This window comes from Amblyomma americanum, chromosome 1 (assembly GCF_052857255.1).
Source record: "Amblyomma americanum isolate KBUSLIRL-KWMA chromosome 1, ASM5285725v1, whole genome shotgun sequence".
NCBI lineage: Eukaryota > Metazoa > Arthropoda > Arachnida > Ixodida > Ixodidae > Amblyomma > Amblyomma americanum.
The window spans coordinates 423783540-423799802 of record NC_135497.1 but is presented as its reverse complement, the minus strand read 5'-3'; the positions used below and the strand labels follow the sequence as shown (position 1 = coordinate 423799802).

Here is a 16263-nt window from a genome sequence, read left to right as displayed (position 1 = left end):
GGCCTACACCCAGTCCTACCGCACCTTTCGCCCACCTTCAGGACCACCACCCCCAGCGCCCCCTTCTGACCCTGCTCCCAGCCCCCAGCCATTCGCTTCGCACCGCCTACCTTCCCCTCGCCGTCGCTCCTTGTGACCCATGCGGCGTCGCAGCATTCTCGCGGAACCGGAAAACTAGGAGCCGCAGTTCCTGGGGCGCAAACTGCGCAAACTTCGATCAGCTCAAGTCCTCGCCTTTCCCTACCGATCTTTTTAAATGTATTAGTTGACGGCATTCGAGCACTTGCGCTTGTGGACACAGGTGCAACGTATACTGTTTCTGTTATATCCGAAAACTTCTGTCGTTCGCTGCGTAAGGTCACCACCACACCTTCGGGACTATCTCTTTGCACCGCTAGTGCCGAGACTGTGCATCCTTCCGCTGCTTGCACAGCACGTGTCCTCATCGTGGACGTTTTGTATGTCGTCGAATTCTTAGTTCTCAGTTCCTGCTCCCATGACCTCATCCTTGGCTGGGATTTTCTATCATGCCGTCATAGACTGTGCCCGTGCTCATGTGGCATTCTCCGTGCTCCCTGATACGCTCGCCGACGACCCTCCGTCTTGCTGTGGTACCAAACTTGTTGTTGCCGCGGACACCAATGTTCCCCCCGCCAGTGCCGTGCTTGTTCCCGTGTCCGCCACGTCTGGGTCCAGCAAGACTGTACTCTTCGCGCCTTCGCCCGTCCTCGCTTCTCGGCGACACCTACCTCTTCCATTCGCCATCGTCGACATACGCCACGGTGCAACCGAACTCGTCGTCTCGAATCCCCCGCCCTATCAGTTCACCTTGCTCCGTGGAGAATGTCTTGGACACGTTGAACAGCTTGACCTGCTCATGCCCTTCGACGATGAAACTCTTTGCGGTGGTACCTCCGTCGCCGCCCTCACATCACCTAGTGCTGTCTCCGACCCGTTCTCCCCGGAAATGTTTCACCGTTCAGTGGCCAGCGACCTCGACCCAGCTCACCACGAGAAGCTCCTTGCCCTGCTTCACAAGTTCCGCTCTTCATTCGATCACCAGACAACTTCTTTGGGCAGCGCGACCACCGTCGTTCACTGCATTGATACAGGCCCTCATGCCCCTCTCCACCAGAGCCCCTACCGTGTGTCGCCTCCAGAGCGCCGCGTTATCGCTGAACAGGTTGACGACATGCTGCACCGCGGCGTTATCCAGTCTTCTTCTAGCCCGTGGCCGTCGCCCGTCGTGCTCGTAAAAGAAGGATGGTTCGATTCGGTTCTGTGTTGATTATCGTCGCCTAAACAAAATTACGCGCAAAGGCGTTTACCCACTACCCCTTATTGATGACGCCCTCTAATCTTTGCAAGGAGCCGAGTTCTTCTCCTCCCTGGATCTCCGTTCCGGCTATTGGAAAGTCCCCATGGCTGAATCTGACCGCCCGAAAACAGCTTTTGTCACCCCTGACGGCCTCTATCAATTCAACGTGATGCCATTCGGCCTCTTTAACGCTCCCGCAACGTATAAGCGCATGATGGACAACATCTTGCGTGGCTTCAAATGGCACATTTTCCTGTGATATTTGAATGATGTTGTCGGGTTTTCGCCTGATTTTTCGACACATCTCGAGCGCTTGAACAAGATACTGCGCTGTCTCACCGACGCTGGTCTCCAACTCAACCTCAAGAAATGCGATTTGGTGCCCACCAACTGACCATACTCGGCCATGTCGTCTCTAAAGATGGCATCCTGCCCGATCCGGAGAAGCTTCGTGCTGTCACAAACTTTCCCAAACAGACTTTTGTTAAGGAACTCCGAAGCTTCGTGGGCCTATGCTCATATTTTCGCCGCTTTGTGCGCAACTTCGCCTCTATCATCGCCCCGCTTACGAAGCTCCTGAATGGGCCCACCGATCTGTCTGCTTGGAACTCACCCTGCGACGCTGCTTTCGCTACCCTCCGTCGTCTTCTGACTTTACCACCGACCCTGCGCCATTACGACCCCAGTGCGCCAACCGAGTTGCACACCGACGCCAGCGGCGTAGGCCTCGAAGCCGTCCTTGCACAGCGTAAGGCCGGCTTTTCCGAATACGTTGTTGTTTACGCCAGTCGTACTCTCACGAAAGGCGAATCTAATTACACCGTTACGGAAAAGGAGTGCCTCGCCATAGTCTGGGCACTCATAAAATTACGTCCTTACCTTTATGGCCCCTCCATCGACGTCGTTACTGACCATCATGCCCTCTGCTGGTTGGCTATACCTCAGAGACCCTTCTGGACGCCTCGGCCGCTGGGCCCTTCGTCTTCAGGAATACGACATTAACGTCGTATATCGGTCGGGCCGCAAACATTCCGACGCTGATGCCTTGTCACGCTCACCTCTGCCATCTCCTACGCCTTCTTCGTCCATGTCCGCCTCGGCGCTAGCCGCGCTCACTGCCACGGACCTCCCCATGAAACAGCGTCGAGATCCATGGATTTCTTTGCTCCTAGATGCCCTCAATGCGCCGACTACGGCTTCGTTACCTCGGGCCCTTCGTTGTCAAGCTTCTCATTTCACGATTCGCGGCTCTCTACTATATCGCCGCAACTATCACCCGGATGGCCGCAAATGGCTCTTGGTTATTCCTCGCCAGCTTCGCTCTGAAGTTTGTGCGCATCACCATTCCGACCCACAAAGCGCTCATGCAGGATTGCTGAAAACCTACGAACGTCTGCGGCAGCGATACTACTGGCGTGGAATGTACAATTTTGTTCATCGTTATATACGTTCCTGCATTGCCTGTCAGCAGCGCAAGTCTGCTCTTCGCCCCTCCCCCGGCCCGTTGCAGCCATTGCCTTGTCCAGCTCGCCCCTGCGATCGCGTGGGCATCGATCTGTATGGCCCCCTGCCGTCCACGCCTGCCAGGAATCGTTGGATTATAGTTGCCGTGGGCCACCTCACCAGGTATGCGGAGACGGCAGCCCTGCCCTCTGCTAGTGCTCGCGACGTCGCATCCTTCCTCCTCCATCATTTCATCCTGCGTCACGGCGCCCCTCGGGAACTTCTCAGCGACCGCGGCCGTGTTTTCCTATCTGACGTCGTTCACGAGCTCAGGATGCGTGCCACACCGTTCATCGTAAGACCACTGCCTACCATCCCCATACTAACGGCCTCACTGAACGCTTCAGCCGCACTCTAGGAGACATGCTTGCAATGCACATTTCCTCCGACACCTCCAATTGGGATCAAGTACTGCCATTCGTCACTTATGCTTACAATACTGCCTCTCAAGCCACAACCGGTTTTTCTCCGTTCATTCTTTCATATGGCCGTGAACCCCCTCGTCTCCATGGATATCATCCTTCCGTAGCACCCCGACAGCTCGGAATGCACTTTTCTCTCTGACGTTGCCCGTCATGCCGAGCAGTGCCGCCAGCTGGCTCGCTCGTTGACGAGTACGACTCAAGGCCGCCGCATATATGCGAGTGAGCGCGGCCAGTCCACCCATGACTTTCCCACTGACTCGCTCGTCTGGTTGTGCGTGCCGGCTGCTTCCAAGTTTGCAGTTAAGTACATCGGTCCATACCATGTTTTGGAGCGCACGTCACCTATGAACTATACCGTCGAGCCAGTGACCCCCTCTTCGGATCATCGCTGATGGGGCCGCGAAATTGTTCATGTCAGCCGGCTAAAGCCTTACTATGACCCCCTTGTCATCTCTTCGCCCTGAGTAGCCAGGATGGCTCCCTCTTGTCGCCGGGGCAGTTGCGATAAAGAAGACGACAGTGCGCCACCATTGACGACGATGAAGAGGTTCGGCCGGCCTCGGCGACCGGCTGCCGCGCGCGATGGAGAGCTCGAGCTCGCTCTGGAAGTCTGTTCTGGTGCCGCTGCTGCTGGGTCAGTTTGTGCAACGGTTCCGCCGCCAGCCCTTTCAGGTCTACAATAAACCGCTCTTCAGAGTAATTACTCATTCACACCCGAGCGCAGCCATACGGCTACGAAGGAAAGCTATACAGCTTTCTCAGAAACTTCGTAGTTAAAGAAAAATTCGTCCCGGTCCGAGGTTCAAACCCGGGACCACCGCTTCACCGGAGCAGCCGCTCTACCAAGTGCGCTAACCGGAACGGCAAGCTCATGGTAGGGCGAGAGCAAGTTGATCAATAACTCGAAGTGGGAGCAGTGTTGGTCAAATGTTTTAGGTGAATCCCCCAAGGGGGAGTAGATTTGTAATAAGGGAGTAATTACTCATTCACATCCACCCGAGCGCAGCCATACGGCTACGAAGGAAAGCTATACAGCTTTCTCAGAAACTTCGTAGTTAAAGAAAAATTCGTCCTTCTCCGGGGTTCAAACACGGGACCATCGCTCACCGGAGCAGTCTCTCTACCAACTGAGCTAACTGGGACGGCAAGCTTATGGTAGGGCGAGAGCGAATTGATCAATAACTCGAAGTGGTAACCGTGTTGGTCAAATTTTTAGGGGAATCCCCCAAGGTGGGAGTAGATCTGCAGTTACGTTGAACCGAATGCTTACGTTACTCGCCACTGACGGCTAGCAGAAGCTTGCAGGCCCCCTAACGCGCCTTTTGTGATCTATTGGACAGGGATGTACAGTCGCAGACAGTATAAAATGGACCACGCTTTCGCGTTCAATCACTTGAGTCGCACTGCATAACGGAAATAGAAATGTTTGCTGCTTTTAGGTGCCACGGCCAAAAAGAAATATTACTTCCATATGCATAAAACATCTCCGGCTGCCGCGGTGGGTTACTGGTCATAGTGCTCGGTTGCTGACCCTATAGACGCATGTTCTATCCCGGCCGCGGCAATCACATTTCGATGGAGGCGAAATGCTGGAGGCACGTGTACTATGCTATGTCAGTGCATGTTAAAGAACCCCAGTTGGTCGAAATTTCCGGAGACCTTCACTACGGCATCACTCATAGCCTGAGTCGCTTTGGGACGTTAAACTCCATAAACCAAACCAAACACGATTCCAGCCGACGACGCGCAAAGGTGACATCCCGTCTGTACTATGCGGCACAAAGACACTCCAAACCTCAAAATGATACATTTTTGTTTTACGTCAAGAGCTCAGTTATTTTGCTATTTGCGAGGCACAACCAACCATTCCCATCGTCTCAGAGAGAGGCCATGAGTTTCTGAGCATCTCGATTTCGGGTGTCGTGTATGATCTTTTTGGGTGCTTCTCTTTAGCACAAGACAACAACAGGAAGAAAACAAGAAAAATCGGCATTAGGGCACTAGGAGCAAATGGCATGCGTTGCTCTGCATAAGCTTATGCGAGCGTTACTTTTAGAGCACACTGGCTACTTTGTCTTCTCCATGACTGACTGTTATCCTTTTCTTTCTAATTTTTACAGAGACAGTTGGTGTGACACCAGCCTCCACCGATCGCGCGTGAATGCGCGCCGAAAATACTTCGTAGTCCCGTGACGCCACCGCGGGTACGCACTGGTGCTTCTTAACGTCGGTGTGGCGGACTGCGCCAGAGAAATCGAATCACGTGATCACAGGCCGGATATACACTATATCTGGTCAGCGGCGGCACCATGCTTCAGTACACACGTCACTCGATGTATACGCGTCGCACACATCTGCAAGTGATGCCTAAGCGCTTGAATAAAAATGAATAAATTCATGCATTCAGAGACAAAGCAATGCCGCCGGCACTTGAGTTGCGTCGGCTCATGCGGTGTCAAAGACGCGGGATAGGGAACCTTACTGCCGAAGTCGACGCGTTAAACGCGGGGCTATACCGCGACGTTGGCGACGACCGGGGCAGTAACCATCTACCTCCGGTATCGTGGGTGAAAAGACGTCGTATGTTGCGAGGCAGGGGCTTGGTACCTGTCATGTTAATTGCAAAGGACATGTGAATCGAGCCAGCCAGAATGAGTGCATGTAGTCATCACAAAACACTGATCAGCACCATCGGTTAAATCATGAACAAATGAATAAACAAATGTATCGCACTCGTAATGGGATCTCTATTTCTTCGGTATAGGTGATAATCGAGAGAGCACGTTGCCGCGCCCAATATATTATTCAGAAATGCGCCCACACCACTCGTCCACTAGCGTTGTGTAGCGTCGCTCGGCTGCGGCTTGCCACAGCGGCAGTTATCATGCATGTTACACGGTGCCACAAGGGCCCCCTAATTTTTTCCTCCAACTCCAGACACCACACGCTTCGAAGCTAGCTGGTCACAGCTTCATCGATGCGTCAGCCTTTCTCGCGCACTAAACTGTCACGCCATTTCTGACCATCTTTTTTCTCATATGTGGGGCGCCGCTCACATCGTGAGCTCTCGACCTCAATCGGTGCGCCTTTGTGCGCTATACCCGCGCCGTCTTGGGAGAAAGAATGGAACTGATAGATATGCTGTTGGCTATCGCCAAACGGAACTGCGACGGGCCCGCGTATGCAAAAATTAGAAAGAAAATTAGAATTTTTTTTCTTCGCTCTCCTTTTCGAACGCCACACCCTGAGAGCTGCGCTCATGGCAGCAGGAGAGGGACAAGCATTTTCCGTCCAGTGGTTGGCTAGTTTGCATAGCTATCGTCTAGCCGCATGCTTGCGCGTCCAAGCGCATGAAAGGAAGACAAGACTCGCCATGAATATCAGCTAGCCTTCAACCAGCCGTGCAGGCATTATGGAACCTAAGTTGCCCAACGGGACAGTGAGAAAGCCACCTGGTTCTCAGGCGGCGACCGGCGCCTGCTGACCACCGGACAGTTCCCACGCGGCGCGGCGAGCAGTGCTTACGCATTCAGACGAGAACGTCTGAAGTGACACGCGCTTGCTACGAGCACTCGCATGCCTGTGAAATCAACTTCATCTGCCAATCGAAAAACAAAAACGCCTGGCAGGCTTGGAACGTGCGATGTAGGCTGATTCAAAGGGTTGTACACCTATTTCCTTTGTCTTTACTGTTGGCAGAAGTTAGGCGTAACTGTCACACTGTGCATTAATTTAAAACGTAACTGTAAACGTACTACTGCGTACTTCGTGCACCACCAAACGGCTCTGCATTCAAAGCACCAACTATGCAACAATGGGCTGAAACCTGGCCCAAGTTATGTCCATTCTCGAACAATAATAGCATGATTTTATTAAGCACTGCAGCAAAACTAAAGGGCGTATTTTTAACAAAAGCAAGAACACCAGGTAACCTGAAAGGCATGCAGTTCAAAAGTATGCCATCATGCTTTCTTCATTAATTCACTGCAGTAGATGGATGAGAAAACATGCCAACAGGTAAGGTCGTGTTGCACGAGAAAGTCCCGAATGCTGTTCGGTACTATTTCGCACCCACGTAAACGCGAAATAGCACTCAGCAGTCCGATCAGTATACTTGCGCTGTTACACGCCTTATTCTGCACTGTTTTGCACCCACGTAAACGCGAAATAGCACTCAGCAGTCCGGTCAGCATACTTGCGCTGTTACACACCTTATTCGGCACTGTTTCGCACCCACGTAAACGCAAAATAGCACTCAGCAGCCCGGTCAGTATTGTGATGACCCCCATAATGCGCAGGTCCACACGGGACGGAGAGGCAAAGAGACACCGTATGGCTCAGTTTAAACAAACAGGTATATTCAATAATTACACATGTTTAAGATTATACATCAGAGGCTGGGGCGTCCGAGCTTACGTGCCGACGACTTCATGGGGCGATGGAGTGGCTCCGGAGTTGGGCTCGAGCGGTTGCTGGCAGAAGCTGCACGCCGACGGGCTTCGGCGCTGAAGGCCCTCTTGGCGAACGATGTCGTCCTGAGCGTGCTTGCAGTAGAATTTCAATAGTCGTCCGTTTCTTCGATGATGGTTCTTACTCATCGACCGGGCAGGTTAGTGCCTAAGTAGCATCACATTACATGCTAAGCATGGAGCCCCAGCTCAGACTGGACTGCATCCGTTTACATGCGCTTTTAAGCACTTGATTAACAAAGGACTAAGGGCGGTCATTTTCAGTGGCCCGCCCAAAGCATCAATTCTCCAATCCAAAATAACATGCGAGATGGGGACCACCCCTTGGGTGGGGCTTAGCCTCGAACCCAGAGTCTGTTAACAATACAAACTAAATAAACAACAAAAACGCCACCACTCTCTCTCAAGTGAGAGTATACACAGGCTCTCTCTTCGGAGCTAATTCACTAGCGCCTGTCTTTCCACATTCTTGGCGAGTCTTGCCTGTCCGCCATGACAGGTGTCCGTCACGGCCCTTCTGGGAAGCTGTGGGTGCCTTCCCGGCGATAGCCCACGACAAAGGGGGGGGAGGGAAAGAATGTTGTCCCAGTGGCCCGGAAATTGGGGAGGATAAAGCCTGTTTCCCCGGGGCGGCGGCGGGTCCGGTTTTTCTGGTCGTCACTCAAAGAGCATGGCTGGGTAATTGATGATGCCGCTGTCACGGGTCTCCGTCTACGCCGCGCCGTCGAACGTGGATCCTCGTAGCATACACGGAATGTCACACTCGCTCACCCTCCAGAAGAATGTTCTCCGAACATTTGAGTCCACGCAGCTCCCCTTGTCTTTCTGAATCGCCTCGCACAGTGCGTCCGACAAACACTTTTCGCTGCACTCAACACCACTGCACAACACCATATGCCTCCGCTGTCAATACTGGCGTCTCCAGGGGCAGCACTGATCTTCTTTTACAGATAAACATGAAACTCAGCACCCAAGCCTCTCCTTTCTAGTCCAAACTGGACGAAATAAATTTACCACAGTTACAAAGGAGCTCCCACTTCTAGCACGATCACGGCACAGACAAAAATATAGATAACGAAAGGAAGTAGGGCAGGTTCTGCATGCGCTCCGCATGCTCTCCTGTGAAGGTGTTACTTAATGACAGAAAGGTTTAACTACCAACTCCGATAACTTAACACATAAGCACATAGCAATGTTATGAGCTGCGGCATTACATAATTCTAACCAGTTCACAACTCCGCTCTGTTTACGCCATTAGTCCGACTTAGCTTTCCGATTTCGCAGCGGATATCGGCCTTCATGAGTCATACTAAGTAAGTCTGTGCCCCTTTGCTTTGGGACTCGCGAGGGCTCGTGGCAGGAGCCTCTCCTGGCGTTATCTGCGCGGCAACCTCGCGCGCTTCTTCTTCTAGCAATGCATGAAGTAAATCCGGTGGCATTCCGGCCGTCACCTCGGGCGCCTGCCGAACAAATGCAGGAGAGGGCGTTTCTTGCGAACTATCTGCGCGCTCCGCTTCACTTCTGTCCCCATCAAAATCCGCGCTTTCCCTTTCCTCATTTCGTAAATACTGAACCGGTGCCGACTTGAGGCGATTTGCGTGTATCCTTATCAAACGCCGGTTCACGTCTCGGACTCTGAAGTTTACCGGAGAAAGCTTCTCGACAACCTCGCACGGTCCTCTCCACTTCGTCTGGAACTTACGAGCTAGCCCAATCTGCCTTTGGCAGTTTTCAATGTACACGCTGTCCCCCACATCAAACGGCGCGTCTCTAGCACTGCGATCGTGCACCTCCTTCCTGCGCTTCGCCGCTTTCTTTAAGGACTCCTTTGCGATGTCCCTCGCCACTTGCAAGCGCGATTCTAGCTCAACCTTATAGTCGTCCAGTGAAGCGTATGGGACACGACGGGGGCCCTCTGGCACTTCACTAGGCTGGTCCGGGTCTCGGCCGTAGAGAAGAAAGAATGGCGATTCGCCCGTGCTCTCGTGTGCTGCGGAATTGTAGGCAAACATTGCATACGGGAGCCACAAATCCCAGTCCCGCTGGTCGCGCGAAACAAAATGCGACAGGAACCCGGCCACGGTTTGGTTCAGTCGCTCCACCGCGCCGTTGCAAGCCGGATGGTACGGTGTTGTCTGCTTCTTAGCGATCTTAAGCAGCTCGCAAACTCTCCTCATTAGCTGCGACACGAAGTTCGTTCCCCGATCTGTCAAGAGTTGCCTCGGGGGTCCATGTCGGAGCACGATCTGTTCGACAAATGCTCTTGCAACCGTGTCTGCCTTCTGATCTGGGAGTGCTACCGCTTCCGCGTATTTTGAAAGGTGGTCGACAAATACTAAAATGTACTTGTTTCCGGAAGTGGTCGTGGGCAATGGGCCCATTATGTCCATACCTGTCCGCTCGAAGGGAGCCGAAACCTCAGGGAACGGCTGAATTGGAGCTGGTCTTCGTCCCTTGGGTGTTTTTCTTTCGAGACAGGAATGACACTTCGCACAGTAGTCTCTAACATCCTGTCGCATGCCACTCCAAAAGAACAAACGCTCCACACGCCTGCGTGTCTTTGCTACGCCAAAATGACCGGCGCATGGCGCATCGTGAAACTCGCGAAGAACCCTTTCTGTCCACGACCGAGGTATGACGACTCTCTCCCAAGCGGTTTTCTCTGGTCTCCCTTTCCTGGTTGGCCTCGTGCGCCGACACAGGGTGCCGTCTTTGTCAATGAAATAACCTAGCTGTTCGGGGTGAGACGGTGCGCCCTCTAAGCTTTCGATTATTCACTTCAGGTTCGGATCTTTGCACTGCTCTGTGCGTAATTCGGCGGGGTCGACTACGGGGACAAACTCATCTATAGCTGCCACGGCAGCTGTGCGGCTGAGTGCATCAGCATTCAGATGCGTCTTTCCTGACTTGTGCTCAACTTCAAAGCAGTATTCCTGCAGGTGTAGATTCCATCTAGCGAGTCGCGAGCTAGGGTCCCTGACACTCATCACCCATTTCAGAGGATGGCAGTCTGTGACTAGCTTGAATTTGCGGCCGTAAAGGTAGCATCTGAAGTGCTTTACTGCCCAGACAACGGCGAGGCACTCCCTTTCCGTAGCTCCGTACTTTTGCTCTGTGGGGCTCAGCTGTCGGCTAGCAAAAGCAACGGGATGTTCTTTGCCCTCGATAACCTGAGATAGCACGGCACCAACTGCGAACTTTGACGCATCTGTGGCCATAACGAAGGGCAAATTAAAATCCGGGTGGCGCAACAGCGGTGCACTCATTAGCTTCCTTTTCAGGGCCCCAAAAGAATTCTCCGCGTTTTCGTCCCAGCGAAAGGCGACATTTTTGGCTGTTCAGGCGGTGAGCGGCTTAGCGAGCTTGGCGAACTCCTCTATGTGTCTTCGGTAGTAACCGATCAGGCCGAGAAACTGCCGGACCTGGCGGACGCTAGTCGGGGATGGAAAATCCGAGACACACCTTAGTTTCTCAGGGTCCGGTCGCACGCCGTCAGCTGAAACAACGTGCCCGAGGTACTTCACCTCGTTTTTGAGGAATTGGCACTTAGAGGGCTTCAGCTTGAGACCCGCTGCTCTTAGTCGCACCAAAACCTGCTCAATATCGCGCAAATGGTTATCAAAACTGTCACTGTATATGATAATGTCATCCATATACACGAAGCACAGCCTCCCCAGAAGACCTGCCAAGATAACATCAGCGGTTCTCTGCCAGACAGCAGGGCTGTTGGCCAGACCCATCGGCATTCTTTTCCATTCATAGTGCCCTGAGGGCGTGTTGAATGCCGTTTTCTCGGCATCTGCCGGATCCATTGCTATCTGCCAGAATCCCGCCGCCATGTCCACTACCGTGAAGTACCTGGCAGAGCCCAGCTGAGAAAGCGTCTCCTGTATATTGGGGATGGGGTATGGATCGATGCGAGTTACGGCATTTAGTTTGCGGTAGTCCACTACCAATCGATACGAGCCATCTGGCTTTTCCACCAATAGTGCTGGTGCTCCCCAGGGTGACTTTGAGTGTTCGACAATGCCGCGATCAATCAGGTCCTGCACCTGCCGCTCCATCTCCTCACGTTGGGAGTAAGGAATCCTGTACGCACGCTGGTAAACGGGCGATGAAGTGCCGGTTTCTATCCTGTGCTTTATAACGCCACAGCAGCCCAAATCCAGGTTGGACGCGGCGAATACTTCCGAGTAGTCGTTCAGCAAACCAGCCAGAGCCTCCCTCTCCCTGGATTTTACGTGAGAAAGATCGAACGACACCTTTGGAGCAGCCGAAGGACTAGCATGCTCTACAGTTGCGAGTACCGTATCGGTGGGCTCACGTTGCTCTATCGCAGAGGTGAAGAAAGCCAATGTTTTGTTCTTGGGAAGGCTCAGTGGCTGCTGGCTACAGTTAACCACCCGTAGGGGCACTCTGTGGGCGTCATTAACTGTCACGAGGCACGCGGCTGCCTTCAGGCCATTGCTGAGAGAGTCGACCGGCTCAAGAACTCCCACGGCGCCGCTCTCTACATCTGAAGGCACAAACGCGTACAAAATGTGCTCCGACCAAGGAAGGACGACCGCCTCTTCGACCAGCCGGACGGCAACCCGCGAATGTACCTTCTCCAATGATCCCACTGTTTGACGGGTGTCAATATCGGTAATGCGAATCTCAGCCCCTCTCCTGTTCAAAAATGGAACTTTTGAGCCGCCCGCATTAACCTCTTCCTCAGAGAATGAGACTACTACCTTCCCTTTTCTCAAAAAATCCTGCCCTAATATACCTGACACTCCGTTTGGCAGAGACACCGTGTCCGGGCATACGTAGCAGGGGTGCTCCAATGCAATTCCGCCGAGATAGAAGTGTAACCGGTAGAGTCCACTTATGCCAAGAGGATCCCCCGTTATGCCTACAAATTTGGTTGCCATACCACCAGACGCTTCCAACACCTCGCGGTCCCCCTTCCTTCGAAGCGTGTTAAAACTGCTCTCCTTAAGCAATGTCACCTTTGACCCCGTATCTATCAACAATTCCATACAACAACCATTTAACTTGCAACGCACAACAGGGCATGCCTCGTCGGCCACACAAACTACCACCACCTCATCATCTACTGCTCCCTCCCCACGCTCCTCAGGCTGGGGAGGACTAACTAGTTTTTTGACTCGGTATCTGGAGCCCCGCTGTAGGCTTGCTGAGGGCATGTCTCGCCTGCTTCTCTTTGTGGCTCCCCACGGCGCACGTTTTGGCAGAACCTGGCGATGTGTCCGCGACCCTGGCAAGCGAAGCATACGATTTCTTCAAAATCTCGCATACCGCGCCTGTAGCTTTGTGGCGGTCTCCGGTTTCCAGCGAATGAGCGCTGTTGAGCGCGCGCTTCAACCTGGTGTTCTACCTGCTGAGATAGCAGCTGTTCTAAGCGATCTAATCGCTCTGTCAAGAGAGCAACCTCAGGGTTGAGCACCGCTCTCTCTATGACGCGTACTCTCGCTGCGGCTGTCGTTAACGCCTCATTTCGTTCCTCATCCAATGCGGCCTCCACGGCTTGGTCGAAATTGCTCGGCTTGCGCGAGAGCACGAACCGGCGCACGGGGTCTTGCAGACCAGCCACGAACAAAGCGGTCATTTCCTCTTTAAGTAGTTCCTCCGCGTATTTCTTCCTTAGCTGGTCTCTTTCCTCCTCCCTGCTTAACGTATCGCGTGCTAGGCGCTGAAGCCGCGACGCAAACGTTCGCACGTCCTCCCCTACCATCTGTACGGCGTCACGGAACCTCTGTACTCGCACGTGACGTGGTTCAGTGTCGAAATGCTCAAACGCGAGCTTCTTAAATTCCGCAAATGATTTTGCGGATTTTACTTTTTCGTCTCGCCATGCAAAATCATGAGCAGCTCCTGCCATCTTACACCTCGCCATTCCCAGCATTTGAGCATCGGACCATCCCCCCATTTTCCCAATCTCTTCTAGCATGGAAAAGAAATCGCAGATTGGAACCCCTGTCTTATCTCCCGTAAACGTCGGAATGACGCTTCCTAATGCCAGCATGCTTGCTCCGAGCGACGGCTGTGGAGTGGGAGCTCCCTCAGATACAGTCATTTTTTTTTTCAAGCCCTCCAGTGCCTCAAGCCTCTCAAATGGGGGTAAAAGTCCCACAATCAGTCCCGTGATTCCCTTTTGATTACAATTTTGAAGTCATGAATGTCACAGCATTCAGAGGACATTTGCTTTTGAGACCCCACTTCTGACACCAGTGTGATGACCCCCATAATGCGCAGGTCCACACGGGACGGAGAGGCAAAGAGACACCGTATGGCTCAGTTTAAACAAACAGGTATATTCAATAATTACACATGTTTAAGATTATACATCAGAGGCTGGGGCGTCCGAGCTTACGTGCCGACGACTTCATGGGGCGATGGAGTGGCTCCGGAGTTGGGCTCGAGCGGTTGCTGGCAGAAGCTGCACGCCGACGGGCTTCGGCGCTGAAGGCCCTCTTGGCGAACGATGTCGTCCTGAGCGTGCTTGCAGTAGAATTTCAATAGTCGTCCGTTTCTTCGATGATGGTTCTTACTCATCGACCGGGCAGGTTAGTGCCTAAGTAGCATCACATTACATGCTAAGCATGGAGCCCCAGCTCAGACTGGACTGCATCCGTTTACATGCGCTTTTAAGCACTTGATTAACAAAGGACTAAGGGCGGTCATTTTCAGTGGCCCGCCCAAAGCATCAATTCTCCAATACAAAATAACATGCGAGATGAGGACCACCCCTTGGGTGGGGCTTAGCCTCGAACCCAGAGTCTGTTTACAATACAAACTAAATAAACAACAAAAACGCCACCACTCTCTCTCAAGTGAGAGTATACACAGGCTCTCTCTTCGGAGCTAATTCACTAGCGCCTGTCTTTCCACATTCTTGGCGAGTCTTGCCTGTCCGCCATGACAGGTGTCCGTCACGGCCCTTCTGGGAAGCTGTGGGTGCCTTCCCGGCGATAGCCCACGACAAAGGGGGGGGAGGGAAAGAATGTTGTCCCAGTGGCCCGGAAATTGGGGAGGATAAAGCCTGTTTCCCCGGGGCGGCGGCGGGTCCGGTTTTTCTGGTCGTCACTCAAAGAGCATGGCTGGGTAATTGATGATGCCGCTGTCACGGGTCTCCGTCTACGCCGCGCCGTCGAACGTGGATCCTCGTAGCATACACGGAATGTCACAGTATACTTGCACTGTTACGCACCTTAATCAGTACTGTTTCGCACCCACGTACACGCGAAATAGCACTCAGCAGTCCGGTCATTAAACTTGCGCTGTTACACGCCTTATTCTGCACTGTTTCGCACCCACGTAAACGCGAAATAGCACTCAGCAGTCCGGTCAGTATACTTGCGCTGTTACACGCCTTATTCTGCACTGTTTCGCACCCACGTAAACGCGAAATAGCACTCAGCAGTCCGGTCAGTATACTTGCGCTGTTACATGCCTTATTCGGTACTGTTTCGCACCCACGTAAACGCGAAATAGCACTGAGCAGCCCGGTCAGTATACTTGCGCTGTTACGCGCCTTATTCAGTACTGTTCCGAACCCACGTCAACGCGAAATAGCACTCAGCAGTCTGGTCAGTAAACTTGCGCTGTTACACGCCTTATTCTGCACTGTTTCGCACCCACGTAAACGCGAAATAGCACTGAGCAGCCCGGTCAGTATACTTGCGCTGTTACACGCCTTATTCGGTACTGTTTCGCACCCACGTAAACGCAAAATAGCACTGAGCAGCCCGGTCAGTATACTTGCGCTGTTACGTGCCTTATTCAGTACTGTTTCGCACCCACGTAAACGCGAAATAGCACTCAGCAGTCAGGTCAGTATGCTTGCGCTGTTACACGCCTTATTCTGCACTGTTACGCACCCACGTAAACGCGAAATAGCAATCAGCAGTCCGGTCAGTATACTTGCGCTGTTACACGCCTTATTCTGTACTGCTTATAACCCACGTAAACGCGAAAAAGCACTTTGCAGCCCGGTCAGTATACTTGCGCTGTTAGACGTACATGAGGCGTGAGATGAGCGTAAGAAAATTATGCACACGTCCTCCTCTCGGCAGCTCGATCGTCAGCACACGGTTCAATTTTGTTGTTTTGTTGACGTCAGTAGACATGGCAGATACCCACGCGGAAGGGATCGACAAAGGTTTGGTGGTGAACGCCAAGGAAAATCACATAAGCGATTACAAAACACATAAGGCGGAAATGTAGAAAATTGAAGTGAATGAAAACTCGAAAAATTATTTTTAAAATAATACAATTTTGAAGAACGAGAAAAAATACAAAATTTTAGACATGTGGGAGAATTTTTAGTGCAGCTAACAAGGGAACTTTCTTGTTGCAATAATGAAGTAGAGAAGATATTCACAAACCCGACTTAATGCGAATGCCTTGGCGCTCGCACTGATCGAAAGAACTGGGAGTGACGCAGGGACTTCTATCACTCTGCGCCTTTTCTTCCGTTCTTGAATTAGTCTGTCTGGCGAATAGCGGCTAACATTGGGAGCTTCGTTCTTGAAGTGGGGAGTAA

The 16263-nt window shown here is 52.6% G+C and overlaps 1 protein-coding gene across 1 annotated transcript; it reads left to right on the top strand.

Annotated features, from left to right (window-relative positions):
- Nucleotides 1–496: 496 nt before the first annotated feature.
- LOC144124760 (uncharacterized) lies at nucleotides 497–1288 on the top strand. The gene has a single exon (XM_077657627.1). The coding sequence runs from the start codon at nucleotides 497–499 to the stop codon at nucleotides 1286–1288; it is 792 nt and encodes a 263-aa protein (XP_077513753.1).
- Nucleotides 1289–16263: the final 14975 nt, after the last annotated feature.

Excerpts from the sequence above, each read along its gene's own strand:
- LOC144124760 (XM_077657627.1), top strand. The coding sequence starts at position 497 with ATGACCTCATCCTTGGCTGGGATTTTCTATCATGCCGTCATAGACTGT.